The sequence below is a fragment of the Salmo trutta genome, chromosome 1 (assembly GCF_901001165.1).
Source record: "Salmo trutta chromosome 1, fSalTru1.1, whole genome shotgun sequence".
In the NCBI taxonomy this organism is placed as follows: Eukaryota; Metazoa; Chordata; class Actinopteri; order Salmoniformes; family Salmonidae; genus Salmo; species Salmo trutta.
Genome location: NC_042957.1, coordinates 77,003,417 through 77,027,718, shown reverse-complemented (window position 1 = coordinate 77,027,718; position 24,302 = coordinate 77,003,417). Strand labels below are relative to the sequence as shown.

Below are 24,302 nucleotides of genomic sequence, written 5' to 3'. Positions count from 1 at the left end.
AGACATACTGAATTACTGTGTTGTTGTGTCTCTACAGCTGAACATCTCGTTCCATGATGGAGGACCAGACATACTGAATTACTGTGTTGTGTCTCTACAGCTGAACAACTCGTTTCATGATGGAGGACCAGACATACTGAATTACTGTGTTGTTGTGTCTCTACAGCTGAATAACATGATGGAGGACCAGACATACTGAATTACTGTGTTGTTGTGTCTCTACAGCTGAACAACATGATGGAGGACCAGACATACTGAATTACTGTGTTGTTGTGTCTCTACAGCTGAACAACATGATGGAGGACCAGACATACTGAATTACTGTGTTGTGTCTCTACAGCTGAACAACATGATGGAGGACCAGACATACTGAATTACTGTGTTGTTGTGTCTCTACAGCTGAACAACTCTTTCCATGATGGCCTTGTCATTGAACCATCCCAGAAGGCCAAGGCCTCTTCTGCACACAACATGATGCACAATAGCTTCAATAAAACCCTGCAATAAAACCCACTAAATATAATTCCAGTGAATCCCTTGTCCTTCCAGGTGTCACACTATTAACAGTGAGTCATAGGTGTTCTCTGAAGCTGGTCCTGGAGAGAGCTACTGTGCTGTGCCTGCTGGTGCATGCTAACATGCGCTCTTTGTCCTGATCTTGTCCACATGCTGATTGTGCCCACATTTTTAGACAGGTGTAGACGATTAAAAAACACATTGTGATCTGATTGTGATCAGATTTACGTGACCACATGTAGGTAGCCAGGCACGCTTTATGTCTGGATATTAATCAAGTGTAAACACATCTGGATGCTAATTTAAATCTTCATTATACTGGCCTCGGAAATCATTGACAGATAGCACCATTGCCTTATATAGCATAAGTAACAACTTTCGCCATCAGCTGGAAGACTGTGTTCCCTTTTCTCAGCAGAGGAAGGGAGAACGGAGGAACAATGGACATGTCTGAGTATCCATAGCGTGCTACATACTTAAACTGCCTACTCATTTTGGCGTTTGATCAAGTAGAATTCACTTTTCTTTTCTGACTCCTGTTTGACAACGGCTGATAATCGGGTCATTTAAGGCGTTGTACCAGCCAGCGCGAATGGTGGTAGTCAATGCAATCACACATTTCATGATGCATTTCGGAGGACTATTTTAAAAATGTCATATACTATAAAACATTCTTTTTTCGCATACTATTTATGGTGCTTTCAAGACAACTGGGAACTCTGAAAAAAATGGGTAAAATGATGACGTCAGTGATCTTCAAGTAGTAAAATCAGAGTTCTAGAAAGATGCCAGAGTATCCGACATGGAATTCTGAGTTGGATGACTGTTCAAAACGGTTTTCACAGTCGGAGCTCGTTTTTTTTCCGAGGCCCCAGTTGTTTTGAAAGCGGCATTAGTGGACTATTATGGGTATTCGGACAGTACGGGAGGGTTGGTTAGTCTGGTGAGAGCCAGCCTCACCGCTGCTCCCTCCCTCCACTCAGACTGACAATCAGATGCAGTCCATCAGTCCAGTAAAATAAAAATAAAACACATTATTATGCTCATTCAGCTGTGCCTCACAATACAACAAATGATTTATTACCAGTGTGATCATAAACTTCAAATGTTGAAATATAATTTCAAAATGGTCTGAGAAGAACAACATTGGCAGGGCAATTCAAACATAGCCAATATGCAGTGATAATGTATTGGGCCTATAGCCTACTGCACAAACCTCATTGCTACAGAACTGTTTTTAATTGGTTAATGTTGCATAAGCTTATGTTTTTTTAAGTCATGTTTTTAAAAAAAAATCTGAGTGTTAGACCTCGGCTTGCATTTTGACTCAAAGTGATCTTGATTCCAGAAAAGATAGGTGACCCTGATCTAAATGATCTGAGGGTTGTGATTCTCTTGATTCCTGTGTTTGTTTCAAATCTAAAAAAGTATTTATGGCGATGACAATAACAAGAGGCCACACCCAGAAGAGTCAAAAGGTGACGTTCAACTATAGTAAACCTTTTCCTTCGCTACTGCCAGTAATGTTGAGGCCAGGGTGGGACCCCACAGACTGTATCCTGAATCCTGAACAGATCAGCCAAGACAATAAGTGGTAGCTGAGTAGTTCAAGGTCTGCCAAAGGTAGTCTAGACAAAACACCCCCTCTCAGAGTCCACATGGGCCTGATGGGATGTGGTCAACGAGTTTGGGCTGATTACTTCAGGTTTGTAATCATATTAAATGACAAAGTAATTAGTAACTCAGTCATTAGTAAATTAGTAACGTAAACAGATTACTTGGGTTACTTCCTTGGTTAGCCAGCATCTGCCTCCTCAGTTTACACAGACCTGTCTGCAAAGACAAAACATGTACCTGACAGACAGGTCGACTTTAATGTAGGCCTACTCATTTCCACGGAAACTAGAGATTTAGCTGAGTAGCTGATGTCATCCCTGTGCTTGATGGGAAGTGAACAGGGTGGAGTTGTGTTGACTAATAAAAAAAAAGTCCTCTTGACAAAAATATCCTGGTGAAATGTTTGATTATCTGGTCCTCAGTATGTGGGGTTAGCCTATGAAGAGGTTTTACAATAACATGGCAGGCCTACATCACTGGCCTAGAAAGAAAAACAAGGATTTCATCATCTCTTGAAATGAACTACCGCTCCTTTATATTATAGGTCTATACATAGACTACTGGACGACACATGACGTTGTGTGAGTGGTAGCCATGACACTACAGTCACCTGAGTGTAGACTACTCTCAGCAACAAGTGAGTTAACCTTTTACTGCAGGGGCTAAATCAGGGTCACACAGTGTGTTTTCTTGGTAGTCTTAAACACATTTAGCCTACCTACCTATACCTCACACACATGGTTACGGGCTTAAAGAAGAAGACACCTGTACCTTGTCAGATATACAGTAGAGTTGAAATGTATTCAAGTTTGAGTTTGCATCCCAATAGTACACTTTGTATACATCACAGAATACAGTAATTTAACAAAACCGTTTGCCATAGAACCACCGGATTTAAAAAAATATATAAATAATTAAATATTAATTATGAAATTATGAAAAACAATAAAATTCCACCAATGAGGCCACTAGAGGGCGATTTGGTCATTTGACTGCAGGAAAGGGGTATCTCAAGGCGTCCACATTGTTTCAGAGTGGAACACTGCAGAACATTCAGGTATACTGTCTGCTTCCTGACCACTTGAGCCCCAACATGTAACATGTAAAGTGTTGGTCCCCATGTTTCAAGAGCTGAAATAAAACATCCCAGAAATGTTCCATAAGCTCAAAAAGCTAATTTCTCTAAAATGTTGTGCACACATTCATTTTCAAATCCCTGTTAGTGAGAATTTGTCCTTTGCCAAGATAATCCATCCACCTGACAGGTGTGGCATATCGAGAAGCTGATTAAACAGCATGTTCATTACACAGATGCTGGAGACAATAAAAGGCCACTCTAAAATATGCAGTTTTGTCACACAACACAATGCCACATAGTTTTGAGGGAGAGTGCAATTGGCATGTTGACTTCAGGAATGTCCACCAGAGCTGTTGTTAATTACTCTACCATAAGCTGCATCCAACGTAGTTTTAGAGAATTTGGCAGCACGTCCAACCAGCCTCACAACCGCAGACCACGTGAAGGGCATCGTGTGGGCGAGTGGTTTGCTGATGTCAACATTGTGAACAGAGTGCCCCATGGTGGCGGTGGGGTTAATTGTATGGGCCGGCATAAGCTACAGACAACGAACACAATTGCATTTTATCGATGGCACTTTGAATGCACAGAGATACCGTGACCACATCCTGAGGCCCATTGTCGTGCCAGTCAGCCACCGCCATCACCTCATGATTCAGCATGATAATACACGGCCCCATGTCGCAAGGATCTGTACACAATTCCTGGAAGCGTAAACTGTCAACGTTCTTCCATTGCCTGCATACTCACCAGGGTGACAAACCCACTGAGCATGTTTGGGATGCTCTGGATTGATGTGTAGGACAGGATCTTCCAGTTCCAACCAATATCCAGCATATTCGCACAGCCATTGAAGATGAGTGAGACAACATTTCACAGGCCACAATCAACAGCCTGATCAACTCTATTCAAAGGAGATGTGTTGCACTGCATGAGGCCAGTGGTGGTCACACCAGATACTGACCGGTTTTCTGATCCATGCCCATACTTTTTTTCTGTGACCAACAGATGCGTATCTGTCTGTATTCCCAGTCATGTAAAACCCATAGATTAAGGCCTAATTCATTTCTTTCAATTGACTGATTTCCTTATATGAACAGTAACTCAGTAAAATCTTTGAAATTGTTGCGTTTTGCATCACTGGGTTAATATATTTTTTGGTATGGCTTATTTAGGCCTAATTATTGTAAACAGTAGCGGATTTAGGTATGGGTGACATGGGCAGCCGCCCAGGGCGACATCTTGCAAAAAAATCGGAATGGTGACATTTGCGCAATCGGTTTTCCATCGCTTATTTGCACGTCACGTCAATGATATCATGTCACCGTGTGGGACTGTGGGTCAATTAACCTTGTCGGAGTGGGCGCCCTGATTCTAGTTTGTGAGCTAAGCAGGCTACTGCCTGGGAAGGTCTCCCACTCAGAAGTACGAGATTGAAAGGGCGGTGGAGGTAGGTTGGCATCAGGTCTCCCCACTGGAAGCCCGAGGTGGGGGGAGGGGGGAATCTATCAAATAGCGCACCTCTAACTTTGTACAGTACTAATGCAATTAATAAAATCAGTCATACTACGAAATGCTACCAAATAAACCACAATTCATTCATAATACTGTGAATGTATAGTTTCACAGTCATATTGTTGCATTTCCCCTGGTTTGTGCAAACTCGTTAATAATAATAATATAAAACCAGTCTGTACACCACCAAGTTGAATTGGTTTAGTCTTGACTCTTGGTTGAGAGTGTTGGGGGATGGGTAATGTATTGATGCTCGAGTGCCAAATCAACACAAATGGACAAGAAAAGGTCTAAGCCACCAGTTTAGGAAAAAGAGGAAAGAAGAGGAGAAACGCGCAAAAGATAAAGGTATGCAGCTACTTAAAAAACGTCTATAGTATGCTGATATTTTGTATATTTTGTCATATATTCAGTCTTTTGGGGTGTTTTACGCCTAGCGCGGCAGGTAGGCTAGTGGTTGGGCCAGTATCCGAAAAGTTGCTGGATCGAATCCCCGAGCTGACAAGGTAATAAATGGTGTAATAATTTTATTATATTTTGTATTTATATACTAACATTTGTTTATTTTTTATATTTATGAGGCGTATTTTTGTATATATATTTTTAATATTTATATAGTTTTAAATGTTGATTATTTGATGTTTATTTATTTGTGTTGTTCCAAATGTCGGGGGTTCGCCCAGGGAGCCATACAAGCCAGAACCGCCACAGATTGTAAATTGCATCATCGGGGACAGGCTATGACAAATGTCATCTGACAGTGTTAATATCATTATTTAGCCTAGACCTATTGCAATATATTGCGTAATAGGTTATGTTAGTTTCCAAAATGGCCAATGATTGTTACATTATTCTAGATTTATTGCGGTCAGATATCCTGTAGAGCTGCAGGTGCAAACCAGAAACCCGGGCTGTTCTGTTCCCATGGAGACAAATTCGCAAGGGACCTCTGACGAGAAACTATACGATAAACAGCCTACCGGACTTTATATGGTAAACCTAATCTTGATCATTCTGTATTTATTATGAAGTAGTTTAGATTAAGTGAACACGAGTCCTGGGGATTACAATAATGACAAAGGGGGGTTTTTGTTGACGGCTTGTCTGTAGGCAAGCTGGTTGGATAATATTGGTGCTGGGGAGATTTGTCCTATCCAGTGCTGTGACTGAGCTTGGTGGCTTTCTGCCAGGCAGACCGGCAAATGAAAGTTGAGAACAAGAGAGGCGATTGAATCCTCCGGTGTTCTCCAGGATTTGATTTGACAGTGTTTTGAAAGAACTGCGAGTTTACGCGACGCCACCTGATTGAGAGGCATATGCTTTCTGTCTGCACACACATCCTATGGTACCGCGGGCGACGTAAAGCGTTCTGTGTTGACGCCCAGACATGGACATCGGGAAAACATTGGTGATGCTGCGCGACTAAGGGTAATTGTGAAAAGTGATATAATCGTATTTATGTTAAATGAATTATGCTAACACCCACTGACTTCATCGACATGATAATGGTAAAATATCTCGCCGGGTTTTGACGGGCTGACCAGGGACACCCCAGGTAGGAAAACCAACGGGATTTGTGTAGGATAGGTTACAGCCATTATGCATTTATTTTATAATCAATGTCAGTGCCACATGACTTGTATTTAGATTGCTTATCTGTTCAAATCTATTTAAATGTACAATTGCATATGACTTTATTACAGCTATAGCAATAGACTATGCATCCATGTTATTAGCCTATTTACCATGTACATGGTAGGTAGGTAGTCTTTGAGGCTAATTGGTGATTTTTTCAAATGTATTTATATTTTTTTATTTAACCTTTATTTAACCAGGTAGGCCAGTTGAGAACAAGTTCTCATTTACAACTGCGACCTGGCCAAGATAAAGCAAAGCAGTGCGACAAAAACAACAACACAGAGTTACACATGGAGTAAACAAACGTACAGTCAATAACACAATAGAAAAGGTCTATATACAGTGTGCAAATGGAGTAAGGAGGTAAGGCAATAAATAGGCCAATAGTGGCAAAGTAATTACAATTTAGCAATTTACACTGGAGTGATAGATGTGCAGATGATGTGGAAGTAGAAATACTGTGGTGCAAAAGTGAGTGAGTTGAGAAAGATGGATTTCTTATCCACACTTTATGCATTGGTAGAACGGCTCTATCTAATAGCCTATTTTTGGGGTATTCATGGAAAACATTTACTCAAGTTAATCCATTTACAATATATATTCAGCCAGTGAGGCTGTCATGCTTTGCTTTGTCCCTCTGCATCCATTACCAGTGGCTGTTTAGACACAGAGCCAATAGCATAGCCAGCCAGGGCAGCTGCTGCCTCTGAGTTACTAACAACATCAGACCTCTCTCTCTCTCTCTCTCTCTCTCTCTCTCTCCCCCTCCTCATCCCTCTCTCTCTCTCTCTCTCTCTTTCCCTCCTCATCCCTCTCTCTCTCTCTCTTTCCCTCCTCATCCCTCTCTCTCTCTCTCTCTGTCTCTCTCTCTCCCCTTCCCTCCTCATCCCTCTCTCTCTCTCTCTTTCCCTCCTCATCCCTCTCTCCTTCCTTCCCTCCATCTCATCTATCCCTCCTTCCCTCCCTGTCAACCTCCACACAGGAAGCTGATCTAGCAGAAGGCCCGGTCCACAGCCAGCTAGGCAGGATGACAGAGGGGGTGGAGCTGGAGGCCAGACAGAACCAGACCCACAGGACCCACAGGACCAGACAGAACCAGACCCAGGGTGACACAGTCCTGCTGAGGAGGGGTAGTGGAGGAGAGGGCCCCCAGGGGCCTAAGGGACCCGAGGTTAGAGCAGAGGGGTCCAGGGGGTCTGAGGTTAGGGCAGAGGGGTCCAGGGGGTCTGAGGTTAGGGCAGAGGGGTCCAGGGGGTCCAAGGTTGGCGCAGAGGGATCCAGGGGATCAGAGGATGTGGTAGAGACACGGGCGTCTCAGGACTGGACCAGGGTGAACCACAGTACTGTGCGGAGGAGCACAGACAGTGACTCTGAGGAGCAGGAGGAAAAGGAGGAGGAAGAGGGTTCCCTCCACCACCACCACCTTACTGGGACACCACCCCACAATGGCCCAACTGGAGAACCAGGGGCTGGGCTGTCTGGGAACGGGTATGCCCAACAGGTGGCCCCAGATGGGGGCTGGGGCTGGGTAGTGCTGGTGGCTACTATCCTGGTCCTGGCTCTAACGCTGGCCTTCCCTTCCTGTATTGGTATCTTTTACACAGAGCTACAGGCTGAGTTCAGCTCCAGCAACACAGAGACGTCCTGGGTGCCTGCTATCATGACTGCTGTGCTGCACGCTGGTGGTGAGGATGCTTCTGTCATTGTACATTGAGGCATTGTTGCATGATTGAACACACACCCTCTCTCTCTGTCTCTCTATCACCCTCTCTCTCTCTCTCTCTCTCTCTCTCTCTCTCTCTCTCTCTCTCTCTCTCTCACCCTCTATCACCCTCTCTCTCTTTCTCACCCTCTATCACCCTCTCTCTCTCTCTCACCCACACACACACACTGACAACTGTCATTGTCATTGTAGGATTGTACACATCTATTGTAGTGTCTTTATTTGGCTGATTGAAGTAGGCCTACTTCCAATACATAACAGTATGTTGCAATGAAAGTACTACAGGTTAATGATTCATTTTGTGTTATCTTTCACCTCAATGTATGTTGACACAGAAATACACACACACCCACTGGACGGACACACACACACACACACACACACACGACACAAACCCACCGGACACACACGGATGAAGTGTTAGTCAGTTTTTCTGGCAGGCTGTAGATTTACAGTAAAGGTGAGGGGTTAGGCTGAAGAGTTCTGGTAACTCTGTGTCTCTTTCCGTGACCCTGCGCCTGTGGGAACGGCCCAGGTTCAGATGTACCACACACACACTGGACACACACACACTGGACACACACTGGACACACACACACTGGACACACACTGGACACACACACACACACACACACTGGACACACAGACCCTGGACACACACTGGACACACACACACTGGACACACACTGGACACACACACACTGGACACAGACCCTGGACACACACTGGACACACACACACTGGACACACACTGGACACACACACACACACACACTGGACACACAGAGGGAGTATAGGGTGTTTCCTGGCTGGCTTTGTGTTTAGAGTAAGGGTGATAACTGCGGATGCTGTCTGTTCGGGCCCGTGTGTGTGTGTGAGAGAACGGACGGCCCAGGTTCAGACGTGCCGCGGTGTGTTTGTGTGTTGCGCTGTGTGTGACTCAGCCTCTGTTTGTTATTACAGGGCGGTAGCTAAGGGCCAGACGGGACAGACAGGACCAGTAGTCCATTGTTCTGGTGGCCCAATGTTTATTTATCTATCTCCCACCCTGACACTCCCTCCCTCTCATTCCTCCTCTTTCAATCACCCTGACCCTCCCTCTCTCTCATTCCTCCTCTTTCAATCACCCTGACCCTCCCTCTCTCTAATTCCTCCTCTTTCTATCACCCTGACCCTCCCTCTCTCTAATTCCTCCTCTTTCTATCACCCTGACCCTCCCTCCCTCCCGTTCCTCCTCTTTCTATCACCCTGACCCTCCCTCCTGTTCCTCCTCTTTCTCTTCCTGCTGAGGAGGACTAAAGCCAAGAGGAACATTAAATGGTGATTCACTGAAGTAATATGATTGTGTAAATCTCCAGTTGACCCATCGATATTAGACCTCCAGTTGATCCATCGATATTAGACCTCCAGTTGATCCATCGATATTAGACCTCCAGTTGATCCATCGATATTAGACCTCCAGTTGATCCATCGATATTAGACCTCCAGTTGATCCATCGATATTAGACCTCCAATTGATCCATCGATAGACCTCCAGTTGATCCATCGATATTAGACCTCCAGTTGATCCATCGATATTAGACCTCCAGTTTATCCAATGTCATGACTGTAAATTCTGAATTCATGTAATTATTGTTGCGTAATGTCAGCGTTCTTCATTTCTAGTTGTCAAAGGTTAAATATGTGTGTGGTCTGGTGTGGCTCAGTTGGTAGAGCATGGTGCTTGCAACACCAGGGTTGTGGGTTTGATTCCCACGTGGAACCAGTATGAAAATATATGCACTCATTACTGTAAGTAAGTAAGTACTGTAGTGCTTGTGTGTCAAACTGGTGATTTTTTTTCAGTTGGACCAAAATATTATGATATTCAAGGCTGCAATGATTTTCCAGTGGACAGGGTTGGTTTTAACCTAATTAATCTGGAGGAGACGGAGGGAGAGATGAAAGGGAGGGATGGTTGTAGCGACAGAGGGAGAGATGGAGTGTGGATGGAGGGAGAAATAGATGGAGGGATAGTTTCAGATATAGTCTCGGAAGTCCCAGGGCCAAAGCATATGTCAGAACACTGTTCATGTGGGAGGCAACCCGTCTGCCTAGGGAGACTGAGAAAGAGCTGGAGGGAGGGAGGGAGGGATAGGGTTCACCCAGGACTAAGGAACATTCTTAGAGACCAGACTAGACCACATGACTGGAGCAGACATTATCATGACAGAGACCAGACTGGACCACATGACTGGAGCAGACATTATCATGACAGAGACCAGACTGGACCACATGACTGGAGCAGACATTATCATGACAGAGACCAGACTGGACCACATGACTGGAGCAGACATTATCATGACAGAGACCAGACTGGACCACATGACTGGAGCAGACATTATCATGACAGAGACCAGACTGGACCACATGACTGGAGCAGACATTATCATGACAGAGACCAGACTGGACCACATGACTGGAGCAGACATTATCATGACAGAGACCAGACTGGACCACATGACTGGAGCAGACATTATCATGACAGAGACCAGACTAGACCACATGACTGGAGCAGACATTATCATGACAGAGACCAGACTGGACCACATGACTGGAGCAGACATTATCATAACACAGAGACCAGACTGGACCACATGACTGGAGCAGACATTATCATGACAGAGACCAGACTGGACCACATGACTGGAGCAGACATTATCATGACAGAGACCAGACTGGACCACATGACTGGAGCAGACATTATCATGACAGAGACCAGACTAGACCACATGACTGGAGCAGACATTATCATGACAGAGACCAGACTAGACCACATGACTGGAGCAGACATTATCATGACAGAGACCAGACTAGACCACGTGACTGGAGCAGACATTATCATGACAGAAACCAGACCACATGACTGGAGCAGACATTATCATGACAGAGACCAGACTGGACCACATGACTGGAGCAGACATTATCATGACAGAGACCAGACTGGACCACAAGACTGGAGCAGACATTATCATGACAGAGACCAGACTAGACCACATGACTGGAGCAGACATTATCATGACACAGAGACCAGACTAGACCACATGACTGGAGCAGACATTATCATGACAGAGACCAGACTGGACCACATGACTGGAGCAGACATTATCATGACAGAGACCAGACTGGACCACATGACTGGAGCAGACATTATCATGACAGAGACCAGACTGGACCACATGACTGGAGCAGACATTATCATGACACAGAGACCAGACTAGACCACATGACTGGAGCAGACATTATCATGACAGAGACCAGACTGGACCACATGACTGGAGCAGACATTATCATGACAGAGACCAGACTAGACCACATGACTGGAGCAGACATTATCATGACAGAGACCAGACTGGACCACATGACTGGAGCAGACATTATCATGACAGAGACCAGACTAGACCACGTGACTGTAGCAGACATTATCATGACACAAGAGCACAGATGAGACGGCACAAAGAATGGACTCATTATTCCCACATCAAAGACAGTACCAAGAGTTCTCAGTTCTCAGTACTCTGAATCTCATGTTCGTTTGAATCAATTAGCCTGATAGGTACTCCTGTAAGCTTTGGTCTGTCTTGGAGAGTTGGATTGAAGAGCTGGAAGATGGTCATTCAGATCATGTGTTTCTGACCACATTATTGTAAGAGCCTGTACACATAGCCACCTGTCACAGTCTGGGTAACCTCGTGACCTTTTCCCAGGCTAATTGTGGTTAGCACATATACATAAGCCTGTAACACCAACTAACAAGTCTGGCCGACTGGGGAGTGAACTGATTTGTAGTTTTTTAGTTTGAAGCTTTGGTCCACCAGACGTTCCCAGCATTGGGAGGAAGTGTCTGCTGAACGACGTTACAGAGTGGGTTTTAGCAGCTGTGTTTTAGTGGAAATAAACAGCGTCCTGTCCTCTTTTTGCAGACTATTGTTCCATGTTCAGTGATAATGCATTGATGATGCTAATTAGGGTGATCTGATATGCTAATCAGTCCATTGTATGTTTTTGGTGAGTGTGTGGTGTGTGTGTGTGTGTATTGTGATTAAACATTGTTTTCCTGTCTCTCCAGGTCCACTATGCAGCGTGCTCGTGGAACGCTTTGGTTGCCGGGTAACGGTGATGGTGGGAGGGGTTCTGAGTGGACTAGGCATGGTGGTCAGCGCCCTGGCCAGAACCATCACAGAACTCTACATCACCAGCATCATCGCAGGTCAGAGGGCGCACACACACACACACACACACACACACACACACACACACACACACACACACACACACACACACACACACACACACACACACACACACACACACACACACACACTATAAACCCCCCAATATAAGACGTCTCTCCTTCTTTCTATGGGGCATTATGTGTCATCCTCATCAGTTCCTCTGTCCTCCTCTCTCCTCCACATACAGGGTTGGGGTTCTGCCTGTCCTTCCAGCCCTCTGTGACCATGATGGGCCACTACTTTTTGAGGCGGCGGGCGTTTGCCAACGCCCTGTCGTCCACTGGCACGGCCCTGGGCCTCAGCACCTTACCCCTGCTGGCCAACTTCCTGCTGGGCCAGTTTGGCTGGAGAGGCAGCTTCCTGGTCCTTGGAGGGCTGCTGTTGAACTGCTGCGTGTGTGGGGCTGTCATGAGGCCCCTGGGGGCCAAACACAGTGGAGCCCAGAGGACACTCACTAACAAGGCTGCCCAGGGGCTCAGCAAGCAACCAATCAAAGGTCCTCTCAAACAGGAGAAGGAGGGACTTAAGGCAAGACTTAGGACAGCGCTCAGTGACCTTGTCGTGTTCCTACGGAGACACATGGCCTTTGACCTGTTGGTCAGTAACGCTCGTTACCGTGCCTATGCCCTGGGAGTGACGTGGATGATGTTGGGATTTGTAGTTCCCCTGGTCTACCTGGTGCCCTATGCTACAGCCAATGGTATGGAACAGGACCGAGCCGCGCTACTGATGGCCATACTGGGCCTAGTTAACATTGCTGTGAGACCCGTGGCGGCTGTCTTCTTCGGCCTGCCGCGCTTCAGGTACTGTAGCCTGGATGTTAGAGGTTAGGAGTGGTTCAGCAACTGGACCGGAGGGTTGCTGGTTCGAATCCCAAGCAAGAAAACATTTCATAAAAAATAATGTGATCTGAAAACGAAAATGGATAATAAATTGGTCTTCCCTTCCTTCTCCTCCTCCTCCTCTTCCTCCTCCTCTCAGGGGCAGTGGCTGTTTTGTGTATGTGTTTGCGGTAGCCCTCCTGGTCAACGGGCTGAGTAACAGTATCTGTGGTGCGGCTGCCACCTTCCCCGTGCTCCTGATCTACGTGGTCATCTTTGGTCTGTCCATGTCTGTGATTGGCTCTCTGCTCTTCACGGTGCTGATGGAAACGGTGGAGATGAGCCGGTTCCCCTCTGCCCTGGGTCTCATCAGTATGTTAGAGAGTGGAACACTGCTGATTGGACCGCCGCTCGCAGGTACTGTGTGTATTGCACCTGTCAGGATTGTACTACTATACATTTTGCCATGGGACAAAGATAAACATTTTCAGTTTTACAGCTAATTTTCTTTAATTATGTATATTCTTTTGACATGGCTTATGACATGTTCATATGCTATCTGGGGGTGGGGGTTGTGGAGGCTATAGGGGTGTGTGGTACACCAGTGGTCAGAATTTCCCCATTGCAATATGTTTCAAATGAAATTGTATTTTTCTCAATGCGCCGGTTACAACAGTGAAATGCTTACTTACAAGCCCTTAACCAACAATGCAGTTAAGAAAAATAAGTGTTAAGTAAAAACTAGATAAGTAAAAAATCTAAGTAATAAAGTGTTTGGTACAGTATGGTCATCTAGTCTATGGCATCTGTTCAAATCCTATGTGTGGATTCTTTGTCTGTGGTACAGAATCAATGACTTCCCCTACTGCATGTTATCTACAGTCTAGTTGTATCATTGTTGGTCAGTAGGTGGTCAGCATAACAACAGGTGCTGGTGTGGTGGACACAGTGACTCATACAGATATACATGTTAAGGTTCTTGTCAAGTTATGCCCAGTATAAACCTGTTATGTTATGTGAGGACTGGGGAGGGTATGAGTTATGCCCAGTATAAACATGTTATGTTATGTGAGGACTGGGGAGGGTATGAGTTATGCCCAGTATAAACATGTTATGTTATATGAGGACTGGGGAGGGTATGAGTTATGCCCAGTATAAACATGTTATGTTATATGAGGACTGGGGAGGGTATGAGTTATGCCCAGTATAAACCTGTTATGTTATGTGAGGACTGGGGAGGGTATGAGTTATGCCCAGCATAAACATGTTATATGAGGACTGGGGAGGGTATGAGTTATGCCCAGTATAAACATGTTATGTTATATGAGGACTGGGGAGGGTATGAGTTATGCCCAGTATAAACATGTTATATGAGGACTGGGGAGGGTATGAGTTATGCCCAGTATAAACATGTTATATGAGGACTGGGGAGGGTATGAGTTATGCCCAGTATAAACCTGTTATGTTATGTGAGGACTGGGGAGGGTATGAGTTATGCCCAGTATAAACATGTTATGTTATGTGAGGACTGGGGAGGGTATGAGTTATGCCCAGTATAAACATGTTATGTTATATGAGGACTGGGGAGGGTATGAGTTATGCCCAGTATAAACATGTTATGTTATGTGAGGACTGGGGAGGGTATGAGTTATGCCCAGTATAAACATGTTATATGAGGACTGGGGAGGGTATGAGTTATGCCCAGTATAAACATGTTATATGAGGACTGGGGAGGGTATGAGTTATGCCCAGTATAAACATGTTATATGAGGACTGGGGAGGGTATGAGTTATGCCCAGTATAAACCTGTTATGTTATGTGAGGACTGGGGAGGGTATGAGTTATGCCCAGTATAAACATGTTATGTTATGTGAGGACTGGGGAGGGTATGAGTTATGCCCAGTATAAACATGTTATGTTATATGAGGACTGGGGAGGGTATGAGTTATGCCCAGTATAAACATGTTATGTTATATGAGGACTGGGGAGGGTATGAGTTATGCCCAGTATAAACATGTTATGTTATGTGAGGACTGGGGAGGGTATGAGTTATGCCCAGTATAAACATGTTATGTTATATGAGGACTGGGGAGGGTATGAGTTATGCCCAGTATAAACATGTTATGTTATGTGAGGACTGGGGAGGGTATGAGTTATGCCCAGTATAAACATGTTATATGAGGACTGGGGAGGGTATGAGTTATGCCCAGTATAAACATGTTATATGAGGACTGGGGAGGGTATGAGTTATGCCCAGTATAAACATGTTATGTTATGTGAGGACTGGGGAGGGTATGAGTTATGCCCAGTATAAACATGTTATATGAGGACTGGGGAGGGTATGAGTTATGCCCAGTATAAACATGTTATATGAGGACTGGGGAGGGTATGAGTTATGCCCAGTATAAACATGTTATATGAGGACTGGGGAGGGTATGAGTTATGCCCAGTATAAACATGTTATATGAGGACTGGGGAGGGTATGAGTTATGCCCAGTATAAACATGTTATATGAGGACTGGGGAGGGTATGAGTTATGCCCAGTATAAACATGTTATATGAGGACTGGGGAGGGTATGAGTTATGCCCAGTATAAACATGTTATATGAGGAATGGGGAGGGTATGAGTTATGCCCAGTATAAACATTTTATATGAGGACTGGGGAGGGTATGAGTTATGCCCAGTATAAACATGTTATATGAGGACTGGGGAAGGTATGAGTTATGCCCAGTATAAACATGTTATATGAGGACTGGGGAGGGTATGAGTTATGCCCAGTATAAACATGTTATATGAGGACTGGGGAGGGTATGAGTTATGCCCAGTATAAACATGTTATATGAGGACTGGGGAGGGTATGAGTTATGCCCAGTATAAACATGTTATGTTATGTGAGGACTGGGGAGGGTATGAGTTATGCCCAGAATAAACATGTTATATGAGGACTGGGGAGGTTATGAGTTATGCCCAGTATAAACATGTTATATGAGGACTGGGGAGGGTATGAGTTATGCCCAGTATAAACATGTTATGTTATGTGAGGACTGGGGAGGGTATGAGTTATGCCCAGTATAAACATGTTATATGAGGACTGGGGAGGGTATGAGTTATGCCCAGTATAAACATGTTATATGAGGACTGGGGAGGGTATGAGTTATGCCCAGTATAAACATGTTATATGAGGACTGGGGAGGGTATGAGTTATGCCCAGTATAAACATGTTATATGAGGACTGGGGAAGGTATGAGTTATGCCCAGTATAAACATGTTATATGAGGACTGGGGAGGGTATGAGTTATGCCCAGTATAAACATGTTATATGAGGACTGGAGAGGTTATGAGTTATGCCCAGTATAAACATGTTATATGAGGACTGGGGAGGGTATGAGTTATGCCCAGTATAAACATGTTATATGAGGACTGGGGAGGGTATGAGTTATGCCCAGTATAAACATGTTATATGAGGACTGGGGAGGGTATGAGTTATGCCCAGTATAAACATGTTATGTTATGTGAGGACTGGGGAGGGTATGAGTTATGCCCAGTATAAACATGTTATATGAGAACTGGGGAGGGTATGAGTTATGCCCAGTATAAACATGTTATGTTATGTGAGGACTGGGGAGGGTATGAGTTATGCCCAGTATAAACATGTTATATGAGGACTGGGGAGGGTATGAGTTATGCCCAGTATAAACATGTTATATGAGGACTGGGGAGGGTATGAGTTATGCCCAGTATAAACATGTTATATGAGGACTGGGGAGGGTATGAGTTATGCCCAGTATAAACATGTTATGTTATGTGAGGACTGGGGAGGGTATGAGTTATGCCCAGAATAAACATGTTATATGAGGACTGGGGAGGGTATGAGTTATGCCCAGTATAAACATGTTATGTTATGTGAGGACTGGGGAGGGTATGAGTTATGCCCAGTATAAACATGTTATATGAGGACTGGGGAGGGTATGAGTTATGCCCAGTATAAACATGTTATATGAGGACTGGGGAGGCTATGGGTTTTGTCATACAGGGAAATGGAATGTTCTTTCCACTGAATTTCCATGTCTAGCTGGGGATGTTAATGGGTCATGTGCTCTGGTTTCCACAATGTGCGTGTGTGTCTGTGTGTATGCTTGCGTGTGTGTCTGTGTGTATGCTTGCGTGTGTGTCTGTGTGTGCGTGCGTGCATCAGGCGGGTAGGAAGGTCTCAGGGTCGACAGGGAATGGCTCTGTTCTGTCCAGGAGTCAGCTAAATGTCTGCCCAAAGACATAACCCTAAGCGAGAGAGCGAGCGAGCGAGAGAGCGAGAGAGAGAGAGAGGGAGAGAAAGAGAGAGAGAGAGAGGGAGAGAGAGTATTTATGCATGTGTGTTCAGGGCAGAGGGTGGGGCAGGCTGACTGGAGGAGGGCGTGGCCTAGTGTACCCCTGCTGAACTCCTAAGGTGGTCTCTTGTTACCAGCGCCATGACAACTCTAATGTCAACGCCTGGTAGAAGTTGACTAGCCCTGTGCTCAGTGATTTCTCTGAACTAGGATCCAGTTCAGAGGAATGTATTATGAGGACACACACTGCCACGCTTAAATATAGCTGTTTTTTCACTGTTATAGCACCACGTGTGGTTGTTGATACAAGCCTTCTAGGAAATGCTTATGTACTGCTTATGAACTGTTTTGTGTGGTTATGAACTTGTTTTGACATGGTAATGTAGGTACCCTTCAAATGAAGTGTTACCCAAGTCTTTTCTAACGCTGTGCCTGTTGCCATGTCCCTCTCTTCCAGGCATGTTGGTGGACAGTACAGGACACTACTCTTATGTGTTCTATGCCTGCAGTGGGACTGTCTCCTCCTCTGGCCTCTTCCTCATCGGAGCGTTCTACTATCTGGACAGACAGAAGAAGAGGGAAGAGAAGAAGAGAGCAGGTCCTCCTGCTGCGTACCAACAGAAGCCTGCCATCAGCCTAGTCCCTGACTGCCGGTACAGCCATGTTCCTTCTACACAGGGAGGGAAGCCTGCCATCAGCCTAGTCCCTGACTGCCGGTACAGCCATGTTCCTTCTACACAGGGAGGGAAGCCTGCCATCAGCCTAGTCCCTGACTGCCAGTACAGCCATGTTCCTTCTACACAGGGAGGGAAGCCTGTCATCAGCCTAGTCCCTGACTGCCAGTACAGCCATGTTCCTTCTACACAGGGAGGGAAGCCTGCCATCAGCCTAGTCCCTGACTGCCAGTACAGCCATGTTCCTTCTACACAGGGAGGGAGAGCAGCGGACACTGTTCGTGTCACCAACGTGTGACGTACTAATATGCACGTGTGTAACCCAGTAAGACAAACTGTCTAGCTGCCTGCCATAGAATTACATCTAGAATCAGAATGAAGTAAGGAGGTAGCCTTCCACGAGCCTTGGCCTGTAGGAGCTGCAGCATATCACAGGAACTGCTCACTGTGTAACGCCTCACTATGATGAATCAATGAAGGATAGGATCTCTGTGGTGCCTGCTGTCTGCTGCCTTCAGAGGGAAGAACTGGGAGGTTACACATACACTACTGTTATCATCACTGTGATTCTGTGTGTGTACGTACGTACCCAGGCATTCACAACACAGAGTTTGCACACAGATTTAATCTGGATTTGAAAGTTACACTCTGTCACATGTATAACATACGGCCCACTAGTAGACGCTACAGTAGGACTGTATAACATACGGCCCACTAGTAGACGCTACAGTAGAACTGTATAACATACGGCCCACTAGTAGACCCTACAGTAGAACTGTATAACATACGGCCCACTAGTAGACGCTACAGTAGAACTGTATAACATACGGCCCACTAGTAGACGCTACAGTAGAACTGTATAACATACGGCCCACTAGTAGACGTTACAGTAGGACTGTATAACATACGGCCCACTAGTAGACGCTACAGTAGAACTGTATAACATACGGCCCACTAGTAGACCCTACAGTAGAACTGTATAACATACAGCCCACTAGTAGACGCTACAGTAGAACTGTATAACATACGGCCCACTAGTAGACGCTACAGTAGAACTGTATAACATACGGCCCACTAGTAGACGCTACAGTAGAACTGTATAACATACGGCCCACTAGTAGACGCTACAGTAGAACTGTATAACATACGGCCCACTAGTAGACACTACAGTAGAACTGTATAACATACGGCCCACTAGTAGACACTACAGTAGAACTGTATAACATACGGCCCACTAGTAGACGCTACAGTAGAACTGTCTGACATACGGCCCACTAGTAGACCCTACAGTAGAACTGTATAACATACGGCCCACTAGTAGACGCTACAGTAGAACTGTCTGACATACGGCCCACTAGTAGACGCTACAGTAGAACTGTATAACATACGGCCCACTAGTAGACGCTACAGTAGAACTGTATAACATACGGCCCACTAGTAGACGCTACAGTAGAACTGTATAACATACGGCCCACTATTAGACGCTACAGTAGAACTGTATAACATACGGCCCACTAGTAGACGCTACAGTAGAACTGTATAACATACGGCCCACTAGTAGACGCTACAGTAGAACTGTATAACATACGGCCCACTAGTAGACGCTACAGTAGGACTGTCTGACATACGGCCCACTAGTAGACGCTACAGTAGAACTGTATGACATACGGCCCACTAGTAGACGCTACAGTAGAACTGTATAACATACGGCCCACTAGTAGACGCTACAGTAGAACTGTATAACATACGGCCCACTAGTAGACGCTACAGTAGAACTGTATAACATACGGCCCACTATTAGACGCTACAGTAGAACTGTATAACATACGGCCCACTAGTAGACGCTACAGTAGAACTGTATAACATACGGCCCACTAGTAGACGCTACAGTAGAACTGTATAACATACGGCCCACTAGTAGACGCTACAGTAGGACTGTCTGACATACGGCCCACTAGTAGACGCTACAGTAGAACTGTATGACATACGGCCCACTAGTAGACGCTACAGTAGAACTGTATAACATACGGCCCACTAGTAGACGCTACAGTAGGACTGTATAACATACGGCCCACTAGTAGATGCTACAGTAGAACTGTCTGACATACGGCCCACTAGTAGACACTACAGTAGAACTGTATAGCATACGGCCCACTAGTAGACGCTACAGTAGAACTGTATAACATACGGCCCACTAGTAGACCCTACAGTAGAACTGTATAACATACGGCCCACTAGTAGACGCTACAGTAGAACTATATAACATACGGCCCACTAGTAGACGCTACAGTAGAACTGTATGACATACGGCCCACTAGTAGACGCTACAGTAGAACTGTATAACATACGGCCCACTAGTAGACGCTACAGTAGAACTGTCTGACATACGGCCCACTAGTAGACACTACAGTAGAACTGTATAACATACGGCCCACTAGTAGACGCTACAGTAGAACTGTATAACATACGGCCCACTAGTAGACGCTACAGTAGAACTGTCTGACATACGGCCCACTAGTAGACACTACAGTAGAACTGTATAACATACGGCCCACTAGTAGACGCTACAGTAGAACTGTATAACATACGGCCCACTAGTAGACGCTACAGTAGAACTGTATAACATACGGCCCACTAGTAGACGCTACAGTAGAACTGTCTGACATACGGCCCACTAGTAGACGCTACAGTAGAACTGTATAACATACGGCCCACTAGTAGACGCTACAGTAGAACTGTATAACATACGGCCCACTATTAGACGCTACAGTAGAACTGTATAACATACGGCCCACTAGTAGACGCTACAGTAGAACTGTATAACATACGGCCCACTAGTAGACGCTACAGTAGAACTGTATAACATACGGCCCACTAGTAGACGCTACAGTAGGACTGTCTGACATACGGCCCACTAGTAGACGCTACAGTAGAACTGTATGACATACGGCCCACTAGTAGACGCTACAGTAGAACTGTATAACATACGGCCCACTAGTAGACGCTACAGTAGGACTGTATAACATACGGCCCACTAGTAGATGCTACAGTAGAACTGTCTGACATACGGCCCACTAGTAGACACTACAGTAGAACTGTATAACATACGGCCCACTAGTAGACGCTACAGTAGAACTGTATAACATACGGCCCACTAGTAGACGCTACAGTAGGACTGTATAACATACGGCCCACTAGTAGACACTACAATAGGACTGTATAACATACGGCCCACTAATAGACGCTACAGTAGAACTGTATAACATACGGCCCACTAGTAGACGCTACAGTAGAACTGTCTGACATACGGCCCACTAGTAGACAAATAAATATTTGAATTTGTTACATTTTCTGACTAACAATGATCTCAATCGACATTTAAATGATTAAGACCAAATCATAACTCTTTAGAAATGATAATGGACCTAAATATAGTCTCTTCACTCTGTCTAGCTAGCTAACAGTCATCATACTGAAAGCTACATTTATAGTCTAGTCAATCTGTCCAGCTTGCTAACAGTAATCATAATGAAAGCTACATTTACAGTCTCTTCACTCTGTCCAGCAATAACAGTCATCATAATGAAAGCTACATTTATAGTCTCTTCACTCTGTCCAGCTTGCTAACAGTCATCATAATGAAAGCTACATTTATAGTCTATTCACTCTGTCCAGCAATAACAGTCATCATAATGAAAGCTGTATTTATAGTCTCTTCACTCTGTCCAGCTTGCTAACAGTCATCATAATGAAAGCTACATTTATAGTCTATTCACTCTGTCCAGCAATAACAGTCATCATAATGAAAGCTATATTTATAGTCTCTTCACTCTGTCCAGCTTGCTAACAGTAATCATAATGAAAGCTACATTTATAGTCTATTCACTCTGTCCAGCAATAACAGTCATCATAATGAAAGCTACATTTACAGTCTCTTCACTCTGTCCAGCAATAACAGTCATCAAAATGATAGCTAGACCGTCAGGGAGAATCAAACATTCGAAAACCAATGGATAGAGGTCATTTTGCATATTTTGACGCCAAGACAGTATATACACATTTAAAGTGCGGCACTCCGGACCTTGGTGAAGACTGAATGCGGCCGCAGGGCAAAGTGAGTTGGACCACCCTGTGCTAGAGCAGTGTTACTCATGAATTGCGGCAATTGTACTGCCAATAACATTTTAGTGCTTTAACTGTTTGGCTTTAGGAGGAGATTATGGTTTGTACACTGTCACCGTGACAACACTGAGTATGGCTATGAATGTATTCCTGCACCTTTTTGAATATCCTCTGTGACTTCTTAGATGCCTTGATATACCTGAGAATGAAACAATAGCCTTATGTATGAAAGGATATACAAATATTTTGTATTTTAGTCAACTTATTTCTGAAGATTTAATATTGAATGTTTACAGAATATTAAACATTTTCTATAAAAGTAAGTTGATGTGTTCAAGTGTCAGTCTTGTTTTATTATCACTGTATAATAATCTGAATTTGAGGACGGATCGGATTGAATAGGTCTTCAACTTTAATACAACAGTTCTTGTTAATACAGCTCTTATGTCATTCACTTCCTGCTACTGTCTCGTTTCCTTCCACTCACCTTTCCACTCACCTTTATCGCCACCTTGTGGAATGTGTGATGTACAGTTGTTTTAATAATCATCATGACAGCCAAATGACAGTTTGGAAAAATGACCCATGAAGCCTATTTGTCAAATTTTGTGTACTTTTTAAGATATTGTCCAGACTCTGCCACATACTGTATAAGACGTGCCTCCATTAGCGTGTCCTGTCACTCACAACCCATATTCTTGTCATGTCTTATCCTCTACGGGCTAGGGGGCAGCATTGAGAATTTTGGAAAAAATATGTGCCTATTTTTAACTGCCTCCTACACCAACTCAGAAGCTAGGATATGCATACTATTAACACATTCGGATAGAAAACACTCTGAATTTTCTAAAACAGTTTGAATGGTGTCTGTAAGTATAACAAAACTCATATTGCAGGCAAAAACCTGTGAAAAATAGATTTAAAAAAAACGTGACTGTACTATTTAGTGTCATTGTTTTATAGATACCACAGTGAGAAAGGATTCATTTCGCAACTCCTACGGCTTCCACTAGATGTCAGCGATCTTTATAAAGTTGTTTGAAGCGTCTATGATGAACAGAGAGCAAATTAGAATGCAGGGAAGTTGACATGTCGTCACTTCATTTTTTCGCGCCTGCGCATAAATCTGAGAAGAGTGAATTTGTCATAATCGTTTTTCTAGACACAGGATAGGTCGTGTGAAAATATTACTGATGTTTCACGTTAAAAATGGACCAAAAGATTGATGCTAAACAACGTTTGACATGTTTGAACGAACGTAAATAGATTATTTACTAGTTTTTTTTAGCTTTTCGGCGTGATTTTACACCCCCCCACCACGTTTTGTGGGAGCCTACTGAACGCTAACTACTTGGTGTTATTTGGACATAAATTATGAACTTTGTCAAAAGAAACCACATTTGTTCTGGACCTGGGATTCCTGTCAGTGCCTTCTGATGGAGATAATCAAAGGTAAGGGGATATTTACAATGTTATAATGATATTAGATGCTGCTAACCTGTATAGCCTAGCCTATTGTTCTTAGCATAGTACCCCGTTTATTGCAAAATGTGATTTCCCAGTAAAGTTATTTTGAGATCTGGCCATTCGGTAGCAATTACGAGATGATAATATATTATTCTTTGAATGACAATATTATAATTTACCAATGTTTTCGAATAGTAATTCCGTTATTTGTAACGCTGGATTCACTGGGAGCATTCGAGCCGAAAAAAATTCTGAATTTCACAGCGACTGTAAATGCTGTTTTTGGATATAAATATGAACTTGATGGAACTAAAAATGCATGTATTGTATAACATAATGTCCTATGAGTGTCATCTGATGCAGATTGTCAAAGGTAAGTGCATAATTCTAGCTGGTTTTCTGTCTCTGTTGATGCCCTTCTTTGAATTGGCTAAACATTACACACAGCTATTGTCAATGTACTCTCCTAACATAGCCTAACTTTATGCATTCTCCGTAAAGCCTCTTTGAAAAACGGACAACGTGGTTAGA

At 44.3% G+C, this 24,302-nt stretch overlaps 1 protein-coding gene across 2 annotated transcripts; it reads left to right on the top strand.

The window, feature by feature from the left end:
• Nucleotides 1–5,485: 5,485 nt before the first annotated feature.
• On the top strand, nt 5,486–22,627 carry LOC115208123 (monocarboxylate transporter 6-like). 2 transcript variants are annotated; one of them, XM_029775935.1, is made up of 6 exons: nt 5,486–5,719; nt 7,347–8,049; nt 12,196–12,336; nt 12,549–13,164; nt 13,343–13,599; nt 17,966–22,627. In XM_029775935.1, exons 1-6 carry the CDS (start codon nt 5,651–5,653, stop codon nt 18,478–18,480), a joined length of 2,301 nt encoding a protein of 766 aa, XP_029631795.1. In that variant the 5' UTR covers nt 5,486–5,650; the 3' UTR covers nt 18,481–22,627. The 2 variants fall into 2 exon arrangements, with proteins under 2 accessions (XP_029631795.1, XP_029631804.1); XM_029775944.1 differs by lacking the exon at nt 5,486–5,719 and adding an exon at nt 5,838–6,154.
• The last annotated feature ends 1,675 nt before the right edge of the window (nt 22,628–24,302 follow it).

Excerpts from the sequence above, each read along its gene's own strand:
- LOC115208123 (XM_029775935.1), top strand. The coding sequence starts at position 5,651 with ATGGAGACAAATTCGCAAGGGACCTCTGACGAGAAACTATACGATAAA. Across the intron at positions 12,337-12,548 it reads CATCACCAGCATCATCGCAG|GGTTGGGGTTCTGCCTGTCC; the intron begins GTCAGAGGGCGC and ends CTCCACATACAG. Across the intron at positions 13,600-17,965 it reads GATTGGACCGCCGCTCGCAG|GCATGTTGGTGGACAGTACA; the intron begins GTACTGTGTGTA and ends CCTCTCTTCCAG.